We start from the raw sequence: 21,637 nt of genomic DNA, 5'->3' as shown, positions 1-21,637 counted from the left end.
TCTCTTCCCCTGGTGTCTCTGTTTCCATTCTAGCTCCCTCCTTTGCATTCTCAACTTGGCCACCAGAGGGAATCACCCTAAAACATAAGGTTTTCCTCTGACTTCACTGCCTCAGAATTAAATCTAAGGCCATTTAACAATTCAGAATTTAAAAAAGATGTTCAACATAACTAATTATTAGAAAAATTTAAATCAAAACTACAATGAGGCATCACCTCACACCAGTCAGAATGGCCATAATCAAAAAGCCTACAAATAATAAATGCTAGAGAATGTGTGGAGAGAAAGGAGCCTTTCTACACTGTTGGTGGGAATGTTAATTGGTAGAGCCACTATGGAGAACAGTATGGAGGTTCCTTAAAAAACCTAAAAATAGAACTACCATATGGTCCTGCCATCCCACTCCTGGGCATATATCTGGAGAAAACCATAATTTAAATAGACACATGAACCCTAATGTTCATTGCAAAACTATTTACAATAGCCAAGGCATGTAGGCAACCTAAATGTCCATCAACAGATGACCGGATAAAGATGTGAGATACACACACAGACACTCTCTCTCTCTCTCTCTCTCTCTCTCTCACACACACTCACACACACAGTGGAATATTACTCAGTCATGAAAAAGAATGAAATAATGCCATTTGCAGCAACATGGATAGACCGAGTTCAGTTCAGTTCAGTCGCTCAGTCGTACCCAACTCTGCGACCCCATAAATCGCAGCATGCCAGGCCTCCCCGTCCATCACCAACTCCCGGAGTTCACCCAAACTCATGCCCATCAAGTCAGTGATGCCATCCAGCCATCTCATCGTCTGTCGTCCCCTTCTCCTCCTGCCCCCAATCCCTCCCAGCATCAGAATCTTTTCCAATGAGTCAACTCTTTTCATGAGGTGGCCAAAGTACTGGAGTTTCAGCTTTAGCATCAGTCCTTCCAAAGAACACCCAGAACTGATCTCCTTTAGAATGGACTGGTTGGATCTCCTTGCAGTCCAAGGGACTCTCAAGAGTCTTCTCCAACACCACAGTTCAAAAGCATCAATTCTTCGGCGCTCAGCTTTCTTCACAGTCCAACTCTCACATCCATACATGACCACTGGAAAAACCATAGCCTTGACTAGATGGACCTTTGTTGGCAAAGTAATGTCTCTGGTTTTGAATATGCTATCTAGGTTGTAATTTTATGGCTGCAATCACCATCTGCAGTGATTTTTGGAGCCCCCGAAAATAAAGTCTGACACTGTTTCCACTGTTTCCCCATCTATTTCCCATGAAGTGATGGGACCAAATGCCATGATCTTAGTTTTCTGAATGTTGAGTTTTAAGCCAACTTTTTTTACTCTCCTCTTTCACTTTTTATCAAGAAGCTCTTTAGTTCCTCTTCACTTTCTGCCGTAAGGGTAGTGTCATCTGCATATCTGAGGTTATTGATATTTCTCCCAGCAATCTTGATTCCAGCATGTGCTTCATCCAGCCCAGCGTTTTTCATGATGCACTCTGCATATAAGTTAAATAAGCAAGGTGACAATATACAGCCTTGATGTACTCCTTTCCCAATTTGGAACCAGTCCATTGCTCCATGTCTGGTTCTAACTGTTGCTTCTTGACCTGCAAACAGATTTCTCAGGAGGCAAGTCAGGTGGTCTGGTATTCCCATCTCTTTCAAAATTTTTCACATTTTGTTGTGATCAACACAGTCAAAGGCTTTGGTGTAGTCAATAAAGCAGAAGTAGATGTTTTTCTGGAATTCTATTGCTTTTTCAATGATTCAACAGATGTTGGCAATTTGATCTCTGGTTCCTGTGTCTTTTCTAAATCCAGCTTGAACATCTGGAAGTTCACCATTCATGTACTGTTGAAGCCTGGCTTGGAGAATTTTGAGCACTACTTTGCTAGAGTGTGCAATGACTGCAATTGTGCAGTAGTTTGAGCATTCTTTGGCATTGCCTTTCTTTGGGATTGGAATGAAAACTGACTTTTTCCAGTCCTGTGGCCACTGCTGAGTTTTCCAAATTTGCCGGCATATTGAATGCAGCACTTTCACAGCATCATCTTTTAGGATTTGAAATAGCTCAACTGGAATTCCATTACCTCCACTAGCTTTGGTTGTAGTGATGCTTCCTAAGGCTCATTTGACTTCACATGCCAGGATGTCTGGCTCTAGGTGAGTGATCACACCATCGTGGTTATCTGGGTCATGAAGATCTTTTTTATATAGTTCTTCTGTGTATTCTTGCCACGTCTTCTTAATATCTTCTGCTTCTGTTAGAGTCATACCATTTCTATCCTTTATTATGCCCATCTTTGCATGAAATATTCCCTTTGTATCTCTAATTATCTTGAAGAGATCTCTAGCCTTTCCCATTCTATTGTTTTCCTCTATTTCTTTACATTGATCACTGAGGAAGGCTTTCTTATCTCTCTGTGTTATTCTTTGGAATTCTGCATTGAAATGGGTTTATCTTTCCTTTTCTCCTTTGCCTTTTCTCTTCTTTTCTCAGCTACTTGTAAGGCCTCCTCAGACAACCATTTTGCCTTTTGTATTTCTTTTTCTTGGGGATGGTCTTGATCCCTGCCTCCTGTACAATGTCATGAACCTCTATCCATAGTCCTTCAGGCATTCTGTCTATCAGATCTAATCCCTTGAATCTATTTATCATTTCCATTGTATAATCATAAGTGATTTGATTTAGGTCATATCTGAATGGTCTAGTGGTTTTCCCTACTTTCTTCAAGTCTGAATTTGGCAATAAGGAGTTCATGATCTGAGCCACAGTCAGCTCCTGGTCTTGTTTTTGCTAACTGTATAGAGCATCTCCATTTTGGCTGCAAAGAATATAATCAATCTGATTTCAGTATTGACCATCTGGTGATGTCCATGTGTAGAGTCTTCTCCTGTGTTATTGGAAGAGGGTGTTTGCTATGACCAATATGTTCTTTTGCAAAACTGTTAGCCTTTGCACTGCTTCATTTTGGAGTCCAAGGCCAAGTTTGCCTGTTACTCCAGGTGTCTCTTGACTTCCTACTTTTGCATTCCAGTCCCCTATGATGAAAAGGTGTTTTCATCTTTTTTTTTTTTTTATCTTTTTTGGGTGTTGGTTCTAGAAGGTCTTGTAGGTCTTCATAGAACCATTCAAATAATACTATTACTTAACTTGTATGACAACCTCACCCCTAAAATCAAGAGCTAGTGATCAGAAGGCTGATGACAACTGCCACAACAGAAAATAGTATTTCCTTATAAATTTCCCAGATTCAGACCAGTTCACAAGCTCAGAACCTACTGATCGAAAAGGATGCCAAGTCTCTTTAAGAAATAACTCTCCTAAAAAAAAAAAAAAAGAAAAGAAATAACTCTCCTATACTGCCAAAAGTATATATGATAATTATTTCCCTAATTTTTCCCCACAAGGGATCTGTGACTGTCTCAGGTTACTCAGGCTGCTATAACAAAATACCACAGATTGAGGGGCTTAAACAGTAGAAATTTATTTCCTCACAATTCTGGAGACTGGAAAGTCCAAGATCAACTGCTAATCAATTCAGTTCCTTGTAAGTCTTCTTCCTGGCTTGTAGATACCTCTCTGATATCCTTTTTTTATAAGGGCACTAATCCCATCATTAAAATCCCACCCTCATGATCTAAACCTAATTATTTCCCAGAGGGCCCATCTCTAACCACACCTCTACACTGGAGGTTAGGGCTTTAACATATGAATTTTGAGAGGGCACAATCAGTCCATAGCTGTGGCCTTTTACCTAAATAACTCTGGCCTGAGGAGAAGGAAAGACCCAGCCTTTTTGGATACAGAGTATGAGCTGGCACTGATACCAAGGGACAGCAAGCAACATAAGTATCCCCTAGTTATGCTTGGGGCTCATGAGAGCCAGGTGGTAAATGAGGTTCTCCTGCAAGCAAGTGTGATGGATCCAAAGATCTACACTAGATCTTTAGTAGTTCCCTGGTCCCTAAGTGCGTAACTAGGATAGATACACTTAGCAGCTGGCAAGACCTTAACATTTACTCCCTATTAAATAAGAGCAATTATGGTGAGAAGGACCAACTAGAAGCCTCTAACACACCCACATTCTTGACCAATTTATTTCATCAGAAGTAAAACCACCTCCTGGGAAGAAATGTAGAGATCCACACCAATAGAAGGTTTTCTTCTTCATATCCTTCAGGGAGGATAAAAATCTCTTCGCTTTTATGTGGAATAAATAGCAGGACATATCACTGTCTTGCCCTGGGGTTATGTTAATTCTCCTGCTCTGTCACAATATAGTATTTAGTGACTTTGATTGTCTTGATATTCCATGGAACATCATGGTGGTCTATGGAATTGATGTATTGATGTATTAACGACATAATGCTAATATGTCATAACCTAGTGAGCAGATGTCCTAGAAGATGGGAGATAAAAAGTATGATTGAGGGCTTTTGATGCTGATGAAGTTGTGTTTTTTTACTTTTTTTTGTTCCAGAATGAGTTAAATGTATAAAAAGTAAACAAACTAGTAAAAAATGAATCCCTCGGGCTACTATTATGGCCAAACTTATTTCTTCTATATCCTTGCCCACTTCTTTCATTCCATATGATTTTGAAGCTAACTGGTGAAGTTATTAGGAATCCAGTTGTCTGGAGCATGCCAGGCCATCTTCTGTAAGGTAAAGGCAAGTTGTTGTACCTTGTATCCTCTACCACTAATAAAAAGACATAATGCTTGGTGGGAATACTACTGTAACCCACTTAATGGGTATTTTGGGAGGCTCCCACTTTTGAGTGAAGCCCAGAGCAAGAGAGAGTGCTACAGAGTATCCAAGGTTCCCTGCCACTTGGACTATGTGACCCATCAGAATCAATGGTGCTAGAGATGTTCATGGTGATAACGATGCTGGGCAGAGTCTCTGATAAGCCCTAATAAAATAATTTCAGTAAGATCTCTAGGATGCCAGAGCAAGGTCATGCCTTCTGCAGCAGAGAGCTATTTGCCTTTAGAAAAGCGGCTATTTGGCTATAGTAAAAGCTGAGTACCTGGCAATGTGACATCAAGGGTCTATGCAACTAGAAATATCTAGTAAGAGCTGGGCATTATCAAATTCTATCAAGTCATAAGATTAAGCAGGCACATCAGCAATCCATCATATAATAGAAATGATAGGGTCAGAATCAGGACTGAGCGGGTCCATACAGCTCATGTAATTTAATGAACAGTAGCTCTAACTCCATGACAGCTACACCTCAGCTCTACCAGCATTTTTCCTCAACTCAAACCTATGGTTTTATGGGGGTTCTCTATAACCAACTGACAGAGGGAAGAAAATACTCAGCCCTGTCTCATAGATGCTATCAACCAAAAAACGGATTGTTTACTGCAACATAGCCCCACTTAGGAGTGGCCCTAAAGGACAATGGTGAAGGGAAATTTTCCAATGGTCCAGGTATAAGTAGGGTACTTGGGCATTCATTATGTATGACAGGCAAAGTGGTTTAAGGTATGGATTTACATATACTCATTGTCAAGTGGTACCTGTTGACTCTCACATACGTGTACAGCCTGGAAGTACAGGGGAGTTGACCAATGGAGCCAGAACTAGTTTTTTTTTTTTTTTTAAAGCCTCTTCATTCTCTATGGCTCTTTACTTCATTCTCTATGGCTCTTTAGAAGATCCCAGCAGGACTGAACTCCAATTATCCATAGAAATTAGGGTTGAGAAAAAGCTGAGGCAAGTGAAATGAATGAGGCACTTGCCTCCGGTGCAAAATTTAAGAGGGTGCCAGGAAATTCAATCATCAAATAACATTTTAACACAGCGTTTTAAAAAATCAAAACCAGTATGAGACTCTAGGAGGAACAAAGCTCCAAAATTTTAAGTAAAGGTATGGTCAGTTATTATTGATGTTTTCTTTGCCCTCAGGCTCTAGAGTCTTAGCTCGGCACTGTCACGGATCCTGGTCACTACCAATGACCAGTTCAACTACACAGTCTTGTGTTGGCCTTACCTCCTTTCCTGTTCCCTCTCCCTGGTCCTTCATTCCTTTCCCTAGGATCACGACTATAAATAAATGATCTCCACATAAATTCTTATCTCAGGCTTTGATTTTTATTGGGGTTGAAGGGAGGATGAAATCTAAGCTAACTAAGACAATGACCGCAAGAAATACTGTTCAAAGAAGGATACTTTTGAAAGGAAAGGAAAACACTTAATAAAACAGTGCTGTCCTGGCACATCCAGACATAAGGTCTTATTACACGTAAGGAAACAGGTTCCAAGTGGATAGAAAGCCAGCCAAGACTAGAGGTTATAAAAAATGGAGCAGAAATGCCTCCTACCTCTTAATCAGGGCCTGGATGCAAATGCATTTGTACAAAATCTCCAAGAGATGGGCCCTTCAGCCTGTCAATCCCTTCCAACCTCAAGAACCCCAGGACTCCCATTGCAGTCCCAGACTCACTCACACAACAGCAGAGGGGCCTTAGGCCTGGACACTAGCAGACTGGTCCCTGCTCTGGCTACCCTGCCAAATCTGGGCAACAAACTAAACCTTTTCCTCCTCCCTTCCTGCATCCCTCTGTTCCCCGACTGGGAGCGGTCCCTTCTGCAAACCAGAGGCCTCTAGTCCAAGAAGCTTCTGGCAGCCATCCTCGAGGAAGAGCCCCGGGGAATCAAAATCAGAGCCCAGGAGAATCAAAATCAGAGCCCAGGAGTGGTGACAGCTGGGTCTCCATTACCGTGCTCTCACAAAGGGTCAAGCTCCGCGTAGAATCTTCTCCAGAGGCCCCAACAGGATCCTGGGACCACCCGGTAGTCCCTGCTCCCCACCTCCCCTCAGTCCAAGCGTGTCTCTGACGAACTGTGACCTCGATCATCTCTTCAGGGCGCTGGGCCTGTTTCCCCCTATTCAAGGTGAGGCTGCGGGCTGTCCGGAAGCCGCCAGCAGGTGACTGAATCTGGCAGCCTAGGATTGGGGGTTGGGAGCTCCGGGTCGGCGGGCGCGGGCGCGCTCCTGTCACCACTGCGCCCGCAAAGGTTTCCCGGGAGCATGGGCTCCACGGACTCGCCCATCCGCGCCCGGCCCGAGGCTCCCTGAGCTCAGACCCCGAGCTGGAAGCGGCAGCGGAGAGATCCCAGCCCCGGACGAGGCCTGAGGCGACGGCGACAGGGAAATCCGACCTCTCAGAGCCCTTTCTCTGCGGCCTCGACTCTGCCCTTACACGCTGCCCAACCCGGCAGCCCGGGGCTGGGCGCTCAGCACTTAGGGGGCGCCGGGGCGAGCAGGGGCAAGGTAGGGGCGGCGCTGGAACTAGTCCTCTTTTTCCTAAGCCCGCGGCCAGCTGACCTCCCAGCCGCCGCCGGGTGGCGGCGGGCGGGGGGCGGAGCACGGGCTGAGCCGCCCTGGAGCTCCACCCGACCCCGTCCCGCCCCGCCCCGGCCGGGTTGGCGGTGTGGTCCCGAGTTTCTGCTTCCAGAAATTGGCTTCCAGCTTTGCGTCCAGCGCCCAGCAACCTTCTAACGCCCGCAGCCCGTTTCCCAGGAAAGGCCCCGACCGCGTGCCCCGCCTTCCCTCAGCTTGCCGGGTCCGCTAGAACGTTTTGACGCCCACGCCCTGCACAGCGCGGCGCTGTTCGGGGAACGCGCTCTCATCACCCAACGTTGCCAACTGCAGAGCCGCGCCGAGCATGCGGGACTACGACGAAGTGACCGCCTTCCTGGGCAAGTGGGGGCCCTTCCAGCGCCTTATCTTCTTCCTGCTCAGCGCCAGCATCATCCCCAACGGCTTCAACGGTATGTCAGTCGTGTTTCTGGCAGGGACCCCAGAACATCACTGCCGGGTGCCGGACACCGCGAACCTGAGCAGCGCGTGGCGCAACCACAGTATCCCCGTGCGGCTGCAGGACGGCCGCGAGGTGCCCCAGAGCTGCCGGCGCTACCGACTCGCTACGATCGTCAACTTCTCGGCGCTCGGGCTGGAGCCGGGGCGCGATGTGAACCTGGAGCAGCTGGAGCAGGAGGGTTGCCTGGATGGCTGGGAATTTAGCCAGGACATCTACATGTCCACCATCGTCACCGAGGTGGGTGTGTGAGCGACCCTTAATCTGCATCAGTCCCCCTGGAGACATTCTAGCCGTCCCTGGCTCAGCGTCCCCAATTCCTCATCAGACCTGGCTAGCAGTCATCTGGGTTATTCTTTTAACACAGGTGTGCAGCCCAAGAGGGCAGGACACGCTTAGGATCATTCCTGGTCAGTTTGTCTAGTAGGGAGGGCATGAAGAACTGAGAAAGGAGGCAGCCGTCAACTGCCTTTTTCTCTGGCAGTTTCACAAGAGGAAGTTGTTTCCCAAGAGCCTAGATACTGTCAACCCCAGGCTCCCCAGATGTACAGACTGAGTCAAATTCCTGCAGGCATGAGGAGGGGTGTGGGGATGCTGCTGAGACCATGTGCAGACACAAAGAAGAGTCTTATTGCTGGGCAGGGCATGGTCAGGGCATGGGCAAGTCTGGTCTGTTCCCTGATCACAGACTTCTGGAAGCATCAGGGGCTCTCCTGCTCTGCTATACAACTATGATAAGGCTTGGGTCCTTTCCTGAGGCTCTAATTTCTCGACAAAGGAGCAGGAGGCCTCCCGATACTGGTGGAGAACAGGGAACTGTTAAGTCATTGCAGTCGTGTCCGACTCTGTGTGACCCCATAGACAGCAGCCCACCAGGCTCCCCTGTCCCTGGGATTCTCCAGGCAAGAACACTGGAGTGGGTTGCCATTTCCTTCTCCAATGCATGAAAGTGAAAAGTGAAAGTGACGTCGCTCAGTCGTGTCTGACTCTTAGCAACCCCATGGACTGCAGCCCACCAGGCTCCTCCGTCCATGGGATTTTCCAGGCAAGAGTACTGGAGTGGGGTGCCATTGTCTTCTCTGAATAGGAAGCTAGAGGAGGTATAACCCTGGTCCCAAGGCACTCATGAAGGGACAGACTCAAGGAAAAAGTGTAAGCATAGAGCTCAGGGGCTTCTCTGGCTTTGATCCCCTAACTGGGGCTTGTAGTGCTTACCTGCCTTCTGCCCACAGTCCAATCCTGAGGCATCTAAAAGTAAGGGTCAGCTCATCCCAGTTCCTGGAAGTGCAGTCAGCATCTGGGCTAGAGCTGGCCCTACTAACTGCAGTCCTCCTCAACAGTTGGGTTGAGGAGGACTCTCTTTCTCTTTCCCCTTCCTTAATAGTCTGTTCACCTCAGGATGTGAGGGGTGGGTAGGTAGCTGCTGGTTTACAAGTCCATGGCTATCCCTGTTACACCTGGCCCAAGTGGGCCTCTGGGAAAATACATGGTTCTCCATCTGAGGATGCACATTACACACTCACAAACACACAACCGGATTTGCCTTTTTCAGCAGCTTTTCCCTTACTTGCTTTCTTTTGGGGTACTATAAAAAGTAGTATTTGAGTAAAATAAAAAGCAAAGGAGCACTAGTCATTGGGAGGAAGGAGGGAAGAAGCATGAAAGTGAGTAGGGTCGGTGATTCTCCCTAGAGAGGAGTTCTGACTCCAGACAGAGTTCTGGAGTCAGATGGGTGGACTGGTTCTGGCCCCACCCGTAAGCACTAGTCTTCAAATTTTGCATATTCATGGAAGTATTATTCACAAAAGGTAAAAGCAACTCAAATATCCAACAACAGATGAATGGATAAATAAAATGTGGTATATGCACACAGTAGAATAATATTCAGCCTTAAAAGAGGAAGGAAATTCTGACACATGCTACAACATGAATGAACCTTGAAGATATTATGCCAAATGAAATAAGCTAGTCACAAAAAAAGACAGAAACTGTTTGATTTCACTTATATACCATATGAAGAGTAGTCAAACTCATGGAAACAGAAAGTAGAATGGTAGTTGCCAGGGGCTGGGAGGGGAGGGAAATGGGGTGTTATTTAACAGATATAGAGTTTCATTTTGCAAGTTGAAAAGAGTTCTGGAGATTGATTGCACAATAATGTGAATATACGTAATACTACTGAACTGTACACTTAAAAATTGTTAAGGTGGTACATTTTATGTTGTGTGAATTTTATTACAGTTGTTAAAAATGAGGATCATAAGAATGCCCAGCTTATCTGAGTTGTTGAGAGGATTCAGTGAGATCATGTGCTATGCAACATCCCATAGCACCAGCAAATGGGCATCAGGGGTGGGTGGATGAGGAGCGGTAAGGGCAGGACCTCGTCATCCCTGGCTGGGCATCATGGGCATTTGGGGAGCTGTTCTAAGGGCCAGGTTTCAGCCAGTACAATGGGTGATGAGACTTGCTGAGGGCAGAGCCCCTTTCCCAGGGTGGAATTCTAGGGCCAAAGAATAGGACACAGGTCTGAATCCACTGCTGGGGGAGAAACGCCCTCATCTCCCTGACAAGAGCAAGTTGGGGACCCTGAGCAAGTTCTCTGCACCTCTCTGGCCCCACACTGGCAGAGGGATCATCCTCAGATGGTCTCTGCTTTATACCTCTATATGAGATCTCCTGATGGGCATACCCTCTGGGACAGAGGAGCCCACCTGAACTGACCCCCTGACCCCTTCACAGGGAAGACAGGTTGGTCAGGGACCAAAGGAGGGCATGTCCATGCAAGTACTTTCCAGGGGATGCCAGGAGGCGGGAACCTGGTATCTGAGTTGGGACCTGTGTGAGTGCATCTGTCTGGGTATATAGGTGTATAAGGTAATTTCCTTCCTCAAGGACTGTTTGTGAAATGCAATCTATTTGTCCTGTTTAGAGCTAAGAATCACTTTAAAAAACAAAACTTTATTTTGAAATAATTTTCATTTAGAGAAAAGTTGTGAAAATAGTACAGAGAATGTGCTGATCTCCAGGGGGCCTAGATTCAGGAGCAGAGCCACTGGACAAACCTTAGGGGTGAGTCTGGCTCCTGGCCAGAGTCTAGGCATGGGCTGGTCTTTGCCTCAAACATGTCTTCTTCTCCCATGGAACATCATTAGGTAGACTTGACCCTCTTCAGTCCATGGGCTGAGAAAACTAGGCAGTCATCTCTGAACCAGGGCCCATACTCCAGAGGCCCTGGGCGGGGGTGGAGGGGGGGCTTGTTTGGTAAAGAGCAGCTTTCTGTGGCAGACCTCCAGTGACCTGAGGCAGGGCTGCTGCCCCACCATATCAATTGCTATCCTCTCCTTCAGCTGGAGGCATCCTCTAGGAACCCATGTGGGAGACCCAGGTTCGATCCCTGGGTTGGGAAGATCCCTTGGAGAAGGAAATGGCAACCCACTCCAGTACTCTTGCCTGGAAAATCCCATGGACGGAGGAGCCTGGTAGGCTACAGTCCATGGGGTTGCAAAGAGTCGGACATGACTGAGCGACTTCACTTTCACTTTTCCTGACCTTAACCATGATAGAATGTCCGACAAAGGGCCTGGGCCTCTGGAGGCACTAGCCTTGTGCTATCTTTCTTGGGACCTGGGATTAGGGCTTGAACAGAATAGGACACACTGATTCCCCACCCACAGCTCAAAGGTATAAAATAGGAACAAAGGAGCCTTATCCTTTGCTAACAGGGCACTAGGAGCAGTGAGAGAGGGAACGATGAGACCAGAATGAGCCCAGCATCTGACAATTACTTGGGACTCCATATGGCAGCTCAAAGGGATGTACCTCCTTTGGGGCCTCTGCCAAAGCTGAAGAGTTTGAGCATGAAGCAGGTTAGGCTGTTTTCTTCCCATCAGACTTACAGGCTGCCCTGGAATACCGCTGGCTAGTGTGAGACTGGCAGCTTGGCTGTCGGGACAGCCTGAATATCAGACCTGCCCTCTGGCAGATTCCAAAGGGGATAAAGTCTGAACCTCAGCCTCCAGCCAACACCAACAGACTTTTATTTCCAGGCAGTGCTGCAGAAAGAGAACAAATACAGGAGACTGGGGGCTTTTTCCTAGCTGTGGCCTGAATTTGCTTCCCTGTTTATCAGCTGCCTCATGCCAAACAGTTTGTCTGTTGCCTGTAAGTTCTGTTCCTCTGACAAAGGCCACCAGGATCTCAGAATGTGCCTTCGTCCAGAGGCTGCTTCACCCAAGCCTCCTGCCAAGTTTCTGGATAAAGATTTTGTCCATCTCTCCTGGTGGGCAGCAGACCCCTCACACTCTGTCCAAGAGATAGGGTGGTATATTGACAAAAAAAAGGCTTGGCAGAGCTGGTCAGAGGAGCTGTAGATGCCTTGGACCTGTGAAGGGATTGTAATTTCTTCTTTGTGACAGGCTGTATGTGTGTGCTAAGTTACTTCAGTCGTGTCTGACTCTTTGTGATCCTATGGACTGTAGCCTACCAGGCTCCTCTGTCCATGGGATTCTCCAGGCAAGAATACTGAAGTGGGTTGCCATGCCCTCCTTCAGGGGATCTTCCTGACCCAGGGATGGAACCCATGTCTCTTATGTCTCCTGCATTGGCAGGTGGGTTCTTCCAGGCTAATGCAGGCCTGCCTTGTTATCTGAAGCCTTGGTATAGTTTTAAGCATGTCTCTAGAGTCCAAAAAATAAATAAATAAATAAAATGGCAGAGCCATTTGAAGTAGAAAGAATAGAGCCTCTGGGGAAAGGCTCAGTTGACTCACATATCCCAACAATTGACACAGACAGTCCAAGGCTGGTGGCTCCTGCTCTGTGTTTACAGGACTGGAAACAGGACTGAGTGCCCCTTCTTCTTCCCTCAGGCCCCTCCATTCCCATCCCTACCATCCCACTTAAACTCCCTGGGTCTTTTGCTTTGGCTCTACCTCTGATAAACACAGAGCTCTTCACCAATGCCTCTCCACCTGTGGGTGCTTCTTCTTTACATCTAATATAAGAGAAGAAAGATACTGAGATTTTTAAGAGTTAGCCTCCCATCTTCTGAGCTCCAAGTACAGAGGCTTAATTCCTGGTGAGTGTAGCCAGGAGATTGGGGGATCCCATCCTCCACTCAGTCCACACTCATGTAGTGGCACCTCTACTCTAGTGTCCACAGGCTGACAATATGGGGGCCCTGGGTGCCCTTATCCCAGTTTGTTGTAGAGTGGAGATTCCATGCCAAAAGAGGCAAGCCAAAAAGGATGCTACCACCTCCAACGAGTGTCTAACTCATAAGGCAGGGAGTGTCATTCAGAGGGTACTTTCCCTTACGCCAGCCTGGTGCAGGGGCTCAGATATTTTTCCCCAGGGGAGGAAGTAGTCCCCACAGGAAATAACTTCATTTCGCACAGGATGTACAGAAGTTGAAGCCTGAGAGTGTTCTTTAAAACAACAAAAATTGTGGTGGTAAACAATTATGAGGAGACTGGTAGCTCCATTAGAGCAACAAGCTAACCCATAGGGCGGCTAGATTACCGGAGAGAACCAGAAAAAGAGACAGCTCAGAGCAACACTCCTGGAGTCGGAACAAACCTCACACACTTGCCTCAAAACTGCTCTTTCAAAGGGACTTGAATTTAATTGAACTAGTCTGTGGCATATTTTGTGCCCCAGTGCACAATAAAGGAATGATATAGCAATTGCTGGAGCCTGACAGCTAGGATGGATGGCATCACTGACTCAGTGGACATGAGTTTAAGCAAACTCAGGGAGATAGTGAAGGACAGGAGGCCTGGCATGCCGCAGTTCATGGGGTTGCAAAGAGTCGGACACGACTTAGTGACTGAACAACAGCTAGGTGTGATATCAGCAGAGGGAGACAGCTTAATAGAAAAAATGGGGAAAGAGACAGTCAAAAAGAGCCCTGCTAAATCCATTGTTCTCCCGGGGTGACTGCACACATGCCTAAAGCTGTGTCCTCTGAAGAGCAACACCAGAGGCTTCACACTGTAGGGGAAATAGTCTTTAATAAGAGTCCAGCCAAGTCATTAAACAAACAAAAAAGCAAACAAAAACAAAGACAGGTACCCCTGGTGTGTGTCGGGGTGAGAAGGGGTGCAGGGGAGAAAATTCAATGCTCAGAGTTTCTACAATGTATTTTCTGAAATGTCCAGTTTTTAATCAAAAATTACAAGACATACAAAGAAACGGGAAAACATGACCCACACTCAGGAAAAAAGTAGGAAACAGAAATTGCCCAAAAGGGCCTAATTGTCAGATTCAACAAAAACTTCAAAGCAGCATTATAAGTATTTTCAAAGAACTAAAGGAATTCATGCTTAGAAAGTAAAAGAAAGTACAATGACAATGTCTCATCAAATATTGAATACCAATTAAGATTTAAAATGAAAGTTATATTAAAAATAATCAAATGAAGTTTCTGTAATTGAAATAAACAGTAGCTGAAATTTTAAAATTCACTAGAGAGCCTTACTCTAGTAACTTTGAACAGACAGAAGAAAGAATCAGCAAATTTGAAGATAGAGAAATAGAAATTATGTAATCCAAAAAACAGAAAAAAAGGAGTGAATAAAAATGAACACGTTCCTAGAGAAATGCAGAACATTGTTAACCAGACTAACGTGCATAAAGGGAACACTAGAAGGAGAAGAGAGAAATGAGCAGAAAAAAAGATAGTGAAAGAAATAATGACTGAAAACTTGCCAAATATGATTAAAAACATTAATCTGCACAGTTCAGCAGCTCAATTCCAAGAAGAAACAAAAAGATTTTTGCACACAGACAAATCATGGTAAGATTACTTAAAATCAAGCACCAAGGGAAATTTTTGAAAACAATAAGACAAATAGGACACATACAAGGGAACCCTAATAAGATTTGCATTTGACTTGTCATAAGAAAGAAAGGAGGGGACTTCCCAGGTAGTCCAGTGGTTAAGAATCTGCCTGCCAGTGCAGGGTCCATGGGCTTGATCCTTGGTCTGGGAAGATTCCACATGCTGAGGGGCAACTGAGGCCAAGCACCACAGCTACTGAAGCCCACACACCCTAGAGCCTGTGCTCCACAACGAGAGAAGGACTACGAGAAGCCTGTGCAGCACAACTAGAGTAACCCCAGCTCGCGGCAACTACACAAAGCCCGTGCATAGCAAAAAAGACCCAGCGCTGCCGTAAGTAAATAAATTTTTAAAAAGAAACAAAGGAGGCCAAAAGCAGGGGGGTAACATATTTAAACTGCTAAAAGAAAAAGCACATCAACCAAAAATCTTATTAATGTAACGAGCAAAACTACCTTTTAAAACTAAAATAGATATTCTCTCTCACACACACACACGTAAGAGAATTTTTGACTAGCAGTGCTACCTTACAAGAAATACTAAAGAAAGTTCTTCAGGAATAATTATTTTTCTAAAGCACAACTTATTCTCTGAAAACTATAAAGCATCTTTGAAAGAAATGAAGATCTAAATAAATGAAAAGATATCTCATGTTCTGTTCATGAAGCAGAAGGTAATATTGTCAAGATGGCAACTCCCCAAACTGATCTACAGATTCAACACAAAACATATTCAGTATCATTAGTCATTAGGAAAATCACAACCACAATCAAGTCAAAACCATAATGAAATACTTCTTAATACCTCCTGGGATGGTTAAAATTAAAAAGATATACAATACAAGTGTTGATAGGAATATGGAAAAATGGAAACATTTGTTCATTACTGTTGGGTTTATACAATGATGCAGCCACTTTAGAAATACCCAAGAGAAATGAGAACATGTATCCTTGCAATATCTTGTATAAAAAAGTTTATAACAGCTTTATTCATAATAGCCAAAAAGTAGAAACAACTCAAATGTCTACCAGCTGCTAAATGGCTAAGTAAAAGGTGGTATATCCAAACAGTGGAATATTATTCAGCCATAAAAAGGAATAAAGTACTGATACTTAGTACTTGAATGAAGTACTGATACTTAGAACAACATGGATGAACCTTGGAAACATTATGCTGATTGAAAGAAGCCAGTCACAAAAGATTGCATATTGTATGATTCCACTTATATTAAATGCCCAGTGTAAACCCATCTAACATTGTTCAAAATAGAGTAGCACCTGTCAAGGGCCACTATCAAGTCTCTTTCAGACACCCAAGGACTGGAAAATTACTGAAGACAAGAAGTTACAGATTCTCAGAAAAAAACAAAACCAAAAAACAGCCTATTGAAGCACAGCTAGCCCAGATACAACTGTGGACCAGAAAAGAAAGAAACCCACCACCTCTTTCCTGCACCTTGTCCTTTGAACTCAATAAAAGACTCAAACCCCCACCATTAGGGGCCAGCAACCACTCTGTGCATCTGGCCCTTTCCTCCCTTAGAAAGGGAATAAAAACCCTCTTTTCTTCTCTTGTTAATATTTCTATGAATTCTTTCACAATCCGTGTTGGTTCACCCAACACCCAGAATAGGCAAATCCAAAGACACTGAGTGTATGTTAGTGATTGCCACAGGCTGGGAAAAGAGAATTGAAAGTGACTGCTAATGAGCATGGGTTTCTTTCAGGGGTGATGAAACTGTTCTGAAGTTAGATAATACTGATGACTGCACAACTCTGTGAATATAGTAAATTATAAATGAATTATACACGTATACACTGAATTTACACATAAGAAGAATGAATTTTATGGTATGTAAATTATATCTCAATAAAGCTCTTATCAATTCAGTTCAGTTGCTCAGTCGTGTCCGACTCTTTGCGACCCCATGAACCGCAGCACGCCAGGCCTCCCTGTCCATCACCAAATCCAGGAGTCCACCCAAACCCGTGTCCATCGAGTCGATGATGCCATCCAGCCATCTCATCCTCTGTTATCCCCTTCTCCTCCTGCCCTGTCTTTCCCAGCATCAGGGTCTTTTCCAATGAGTCAGCTCTTCGCATCAGGTGGCCAAAGTATTGGAGTTTCAGCCGTCACATCAGTCCTTCCAATGAACACCCAAGACTGATCTCCTTTAGGATGGACTGGTTGGGTCTCCTTGCAGTCCAAGGGACTCTCAAGAGTCTTCTACAACACCACAGTTCAAAAGCATCAATTCTTTGGCGCTCAGCTTTCTTCACAGTCCAACTCTCACATCCATACATGGCCACTGGAAAAACCATAGCCTTGACCAGACAGACCTTTGTTGGCAAAGTAATGTCTCTGCTTTTTAATATGCTGTCTAGGTTGGCCATGACTTTCCTTCCAAGGAGTAAGCATCTTTTAATTTCATTGCTGCAATTGCCATCTGCAGTGATTTTGAAGCCCAGAAAAATAAAGTCAGCCTCTGTTTCCACTCTTTCCCCATCTATCTGCCGTGAAGTGATGGGCCCAGATGTCATGATCTTAGTTTTCTGAATGTTGAACTTTAAGCCAACTTTTTCACTCTCCTCTTTCACTTTCATCAAGAGGCTCTTTAGTTCTTCTTCACTTTCTGCCATAAGGGTGGTGTCATCTGCATATCTGAGGTTATTGATATTTCTCCCGGCAATCTTGACTCCAGCTTGTGCTTCCTCCAGCCCAGTATTTCTCATGATGTGCGCTGCATATAAGTTAAATAAGCAGGGTGACAATATACAGCCTTGACATACTCTTTTTCCTATTTGGAACCAGTCTGTTGTTCCATGTCCAGTTCTAACTTGCTTCCTAACCTGCATATAGGTTTCTCAAGAGGCAGCTCAGGTGGTCTGGTATGCCAATCTCTTTCAGAATTTTCCACAGTTTGTTGTGATCCACACAGTCAAAGGCTTTGGCATAGTCAATAAAGCAGAAATAGATGTTTTTCTGGAACTCTCTTGCTTTTTCATAAATGAAAATAATTAAATAGTAAGCTTTCCCCCACCACTCCATGGTCAGTAAATTTCTAGCTTTAAGTTTACAACTAAGTTATAAAGAAGACATTGTGGATGGAGGTATATACTATTATTAACTAACTACTACTTCCTCTTTTCCCCCACAGAATGAAAAATAAGAGAACACAGAAATCCTTTCTTAAATGAACTATTGCTAGTTTTTCATTCATAGTTGTCTCTGAGGTTGAAGTCCATTTATAAAGGGATTTTACACCTTGTGGTGAAAACTTTTCTGGTTTTTAGTCATTGAATAGAAAGTTCTCATTTCTACGAATCTCTTCTGCCTAGTCAGGTTTAAGTACAACCTGCTTTGCTTATTCATTAATGCTGTTTGTAAAAGGCATGAGATTAGTAGAAAGGGAACTACCCTTTAGCGAGGTCTGTAATGTGTCCGACGCTGTCAGACACTGTACTTACGTTGCCCATCCAATGCTCACAACAGCTTTGGGAGGGAGTACCGTTGTCACCTCTTTGAAAGTGAGAAAGCAGGCTAACAGGGGTGAATGAGTGGCCCAAAGTCACACAGTCAGAAATGGCAGAACCCAAGACAGCCTGTGCTCTTTGCTCAGCATCAAGCTGCCTTCCAGAGTTCTCAGTTCTATGTAGTCACAGGGATACTCTTATCTTTATGATCCTTTATGGCTTCGGTAAAGGCCAAAATTACTAGACTTTGGCTACTTGCAGAGTTCAAGGTTGAGGGTGATTTTCAAAGGACTGTGTGATACCACACATTTCCAAACTAGTTTTCCATTATTCCTAACTGTTCAACATTTGTTCACCGATGATTTGTTAAGCATCTGCCACATGCCTAGCCTTGTACACTTTAGTTAACTAAAATGATTATATGAATGTGTTCAGGTTTTAGAACTCTGTCTATCTGGAGGAGGTTGAACAGGTTGGGGGCGGGGTGCCTCTTTTCCTTTCCTACTGGAGAGCAAGGACACGGTGGCCGAGAACATCCCACCCCGGATGGCTGGGCTCATGCATGCACATGTGAACACCTGATCTGTCCTCTAAAGCAAGCTTGACCTTCAGGTTTGTGGAGGCAGTGACCATGTCTGCTTTGTGCCCCTTCAGAATCTGGCCCAGAGCAGGTGCTCAATGACTGTTGCATAAATGATTAAGCAGTTCCTTTTACCAGTCCACTAGAACCGGGGCTACTCACTTCATTGCTGTGTGCCTTCATTTGCTCATTTGTAAAACGGGGATAAAGGGAATACCTATTTTCAGGTGGCAACGTTGAGATCCCATGAACGATGCAAGGCACACAGTGAGCAATCGATACACTGTACTTGTCCTTTCTTCTATTACTGTTGAGGGCATGAGATGCATGTTCTTCTAGGTCAAGTGTCCTCATGTCACCTATTACCTTGGGACCTGGTTTTTTGTTCTTTAAGGCTAAATGACCCAGTCAAATGGGGAATATTGGTCTAAGACCTGGAGGATGAGACAGACACAGTAATCCTAGGAGAGTATATCCTGTGCCTCAACCCTGCACAGTTTGGGACATTCCGCTCTTTGTCCAGAGTGCATGTGGGAGTGTGGGTTATGTTTCAGAAATGGTAGCGTTTGACCTGAGGGCATAGCTCCAAGGCCAATGCCAGGCAGCCTCTCACCAGGCCGTCAGCCATTCGTCTCTAAGCAGACCCTGTGTATGTATGTTTGTGTGTGTACACACGTGTGCAGAGACCCACAGGACACTTCTGTCTCATTAAGGAAAAGACCGTCTCCCACTGGTCCTGCCATGTCATTGTCAACAACAGGGAGTTCCCTGGAACCTGACAATTGAGGCCCCAAGATACACCCCTAGAACCCCAAGGGGCTGGGGCAGGCACGGCCTGGCCTTCTCAAGAATGTCCCCATGGAGAAAACGGTCCCCCTACAGGCTGGCAGCTGATTTATTGGAACACCAGTCCCGTGAGCTGAAGCCAATATTTTATCTGCCAATTTTGTATCCTGTTACCAGGCCTCTTGCAACTTTCAAAGAGACTCTTTGGGTACAGTGACTCCCCAAGAGGGAACCCAGCCTTGGAAACAACCATAAGTAGCATGAGGTCCAGCTGCCCTCCTCTACCAGACGTGAGCAGAGACAGCGCTCTCTACCAAAGACAGACAGCACCCCCACGGGCCTGGGGCGGTGCACGTGGCCAATTTCTGTGCTGCACGATGCTGACAGCTTCGGGGGCGCCTCTTCAGGCAGGGAAGGGGGACCTAAAACCTGGCCTCATGGCCTCCAGTAGGAGAGCAATGGGGAGCTGGCCTTCGCCTCACCTTTCCCAGAACCCAGTTCACAATTCCTTTCCTTGCTGCATTCCCCAAACAGACCAGGCTTGACCCACCATCAGGGCCAGCTTGATGGGCATCAATCCCTGCAGTCACCTAGGGCCCCACATTTATTTTTAATGCTCTGCTATTGATATCTTGAAATTCTTAATCATTTTGAACAAGGGGTCCTACATTTTCAGGTTACACTGAGCCTGAAAATTAGGGAGCCCGTTCTGTTTACTATTTTGCTCATGCAAGGCCTGACATCTGACAGCTGTCCTCTTTCCTTTCTGTCTCTTAAGTCCTATCTATGCTGCCCAAAGGCAACGTCCTGATAGGAAAATGTTTTTAAAACCACAAAGGAGAGCACATTATCTTGGGAAGAGCTTTTCTGCTTGGCTGCAGATGGAATGGTGATGGTTGATAATGGACACTTAATAGCCCCACCAAACCTGGGATTTTCTTAGTTCTGTTCAAGGTTAACGGCTGTGGTGGAGGTCTTCGGCCCCTAGTCTTGATGTCACATTCCTTGAAGAAGTGTAGGGGTGGTATGTAATAAACTCATTTTATCTGGCCTTTGGTGTTCTTGTCCAAAGCAGGACATGGGTACAAGGTAAAGTTGTTATCTTGCTTGCCCATTTACTTGCTTTGACTTCAGGCAAACACTAGTCTCAGAGACTAAGTTTAGTCTTCTGCAAAATGGGTTATGAACCACACCATGAGGCTTTCAGGCTTCAATCTGTGACTTTTAGAAGCTGGTGGCCATTAATTCAGGTACATGTCTCCCTTCTGACCCGTGGCCTGGCAGAGCACGTGAATCTGGCCGTACGGTTTTGGAGGGTTTGTGCCTTTTCCCCTGAAGCCCATTCAAGGTACCCCAGTTGAAGCAGCCTTCCTCTGGGTGTGGTTTCAGTCTTATCCTCAGCTGTGCCTGACGGTAGAGAGTTTCTGGTTCACATTGTTTTTTCTTCTGCAGAGCTGTGCTCAGGCAGCCTGCCTGTGAGCAGCACTGTGAGCACAATGCGAGGCAGTCCCAGGAATCTTGCTGTTGTCTCCAGGATGGGGGTGTTCTCAAGGACATTATCCTCAGCATCACAGAGTGGCCCCTTCGTGGAAGGAAGTATAGAGGAGAGGCTTCTCCCTGGTCTCGGTACTCAGACAAACTGAGCTTTTGCAGAATGAGTTTATTACTCTGCACACTGTGATCCTGAGAGTCGAGCTGCTGGGATATTCAAAGCCAGATTTCAGGGCTTCCCTGGCAAGTTGACAGGCCTTTGGGCAGGACAGCCAGAGGTCAGTCTTACCCCTGGCTTGGTTATTTTTGTAACCCCTGCTCCTCTGAGATTTTCATTTGCCACGATTCCCTTAGCATTTTGTTGTACACATTTTTCTTGTATGTATCCTTATATCCACCTCTCTCTGCTGCAAATGGGGCATGATACAAATATGTGAATTCACTTTTAAATCTATGTCAGGGAAGTTGAAAGGATTAAGAAGCAAACTGCCTTAGGAATGTCATGGGTGCAGTACCACTGCTGAGTGGGGGGCTGGGATTGGGTGGGAGGCAGGGGTTTTTTCCTACAGACTTTATCGTCTTACCACACACAGCAATCCCCTGATCCACTATCCCAAAATACTTA

The 21,637-nt window shown here is 45.4% G+C and overlaps 2 protein-coding genes across 7 annotated transcripts in view; one reads left to right on the top strand and one right to left on the bottom strand.

The window, feature by feature from the left end:
* Nucleotides 1-21,637, bottom strand: part of P4HA2 (prolyl 4-hydroxylase subunit alpha 2) — a 157,501-nt gene that overhangs the window by 80,465 nt on the left and 55,399 nt on the right. The window lies entirely within an intron of this gene.
* Nucleotides 7,086-21,637, top strand: part of SLC22A4 (solute carrier family 22 member 4) — a 42,993-nt gene continuing 28,441 nt past the window's right edge. For 3 of the 5 annotated variants that reach the window (XR_015166899.1, XR_015166897.1, XR_015166898.1), the window contains exon 1: nt 7,443-8,079. Coding sequence is in view for 2 of the 5 variants with exons in the window: in XM_086410410.1 (XP_086266536.1) it covers nt 7,687-8,079 (393 nt within the window). In the remaining 3 variants the exon portion in view is untranslated. Of the gene's footprint in view, nt 8,080-21,637 lie in introns of all 5 variants that reach the window. The other 2 variants (XM_086410410.1, XM_086410412.1) reach the window with 2 other exon arrangements.

This window comes from Bos grunniens, chromosome 7, assembly GCF_055505025.1.
Source record: "Bos grunniens cultivar Pamir isolate PY7600 chromosome 7, Bosgru_T2T1.0, whole genome shotgun sequence".
Classification (NCBI taxonomy): domain Eukaryota; kingdom Metazoa; phylum Chordata; class Mammalia; order Artiodactyla; family Bovidae; genus Bos; species Bos grunniens.
This window is presented reverse-complemented; position numbering and strand designations above follow the sequence as displayed.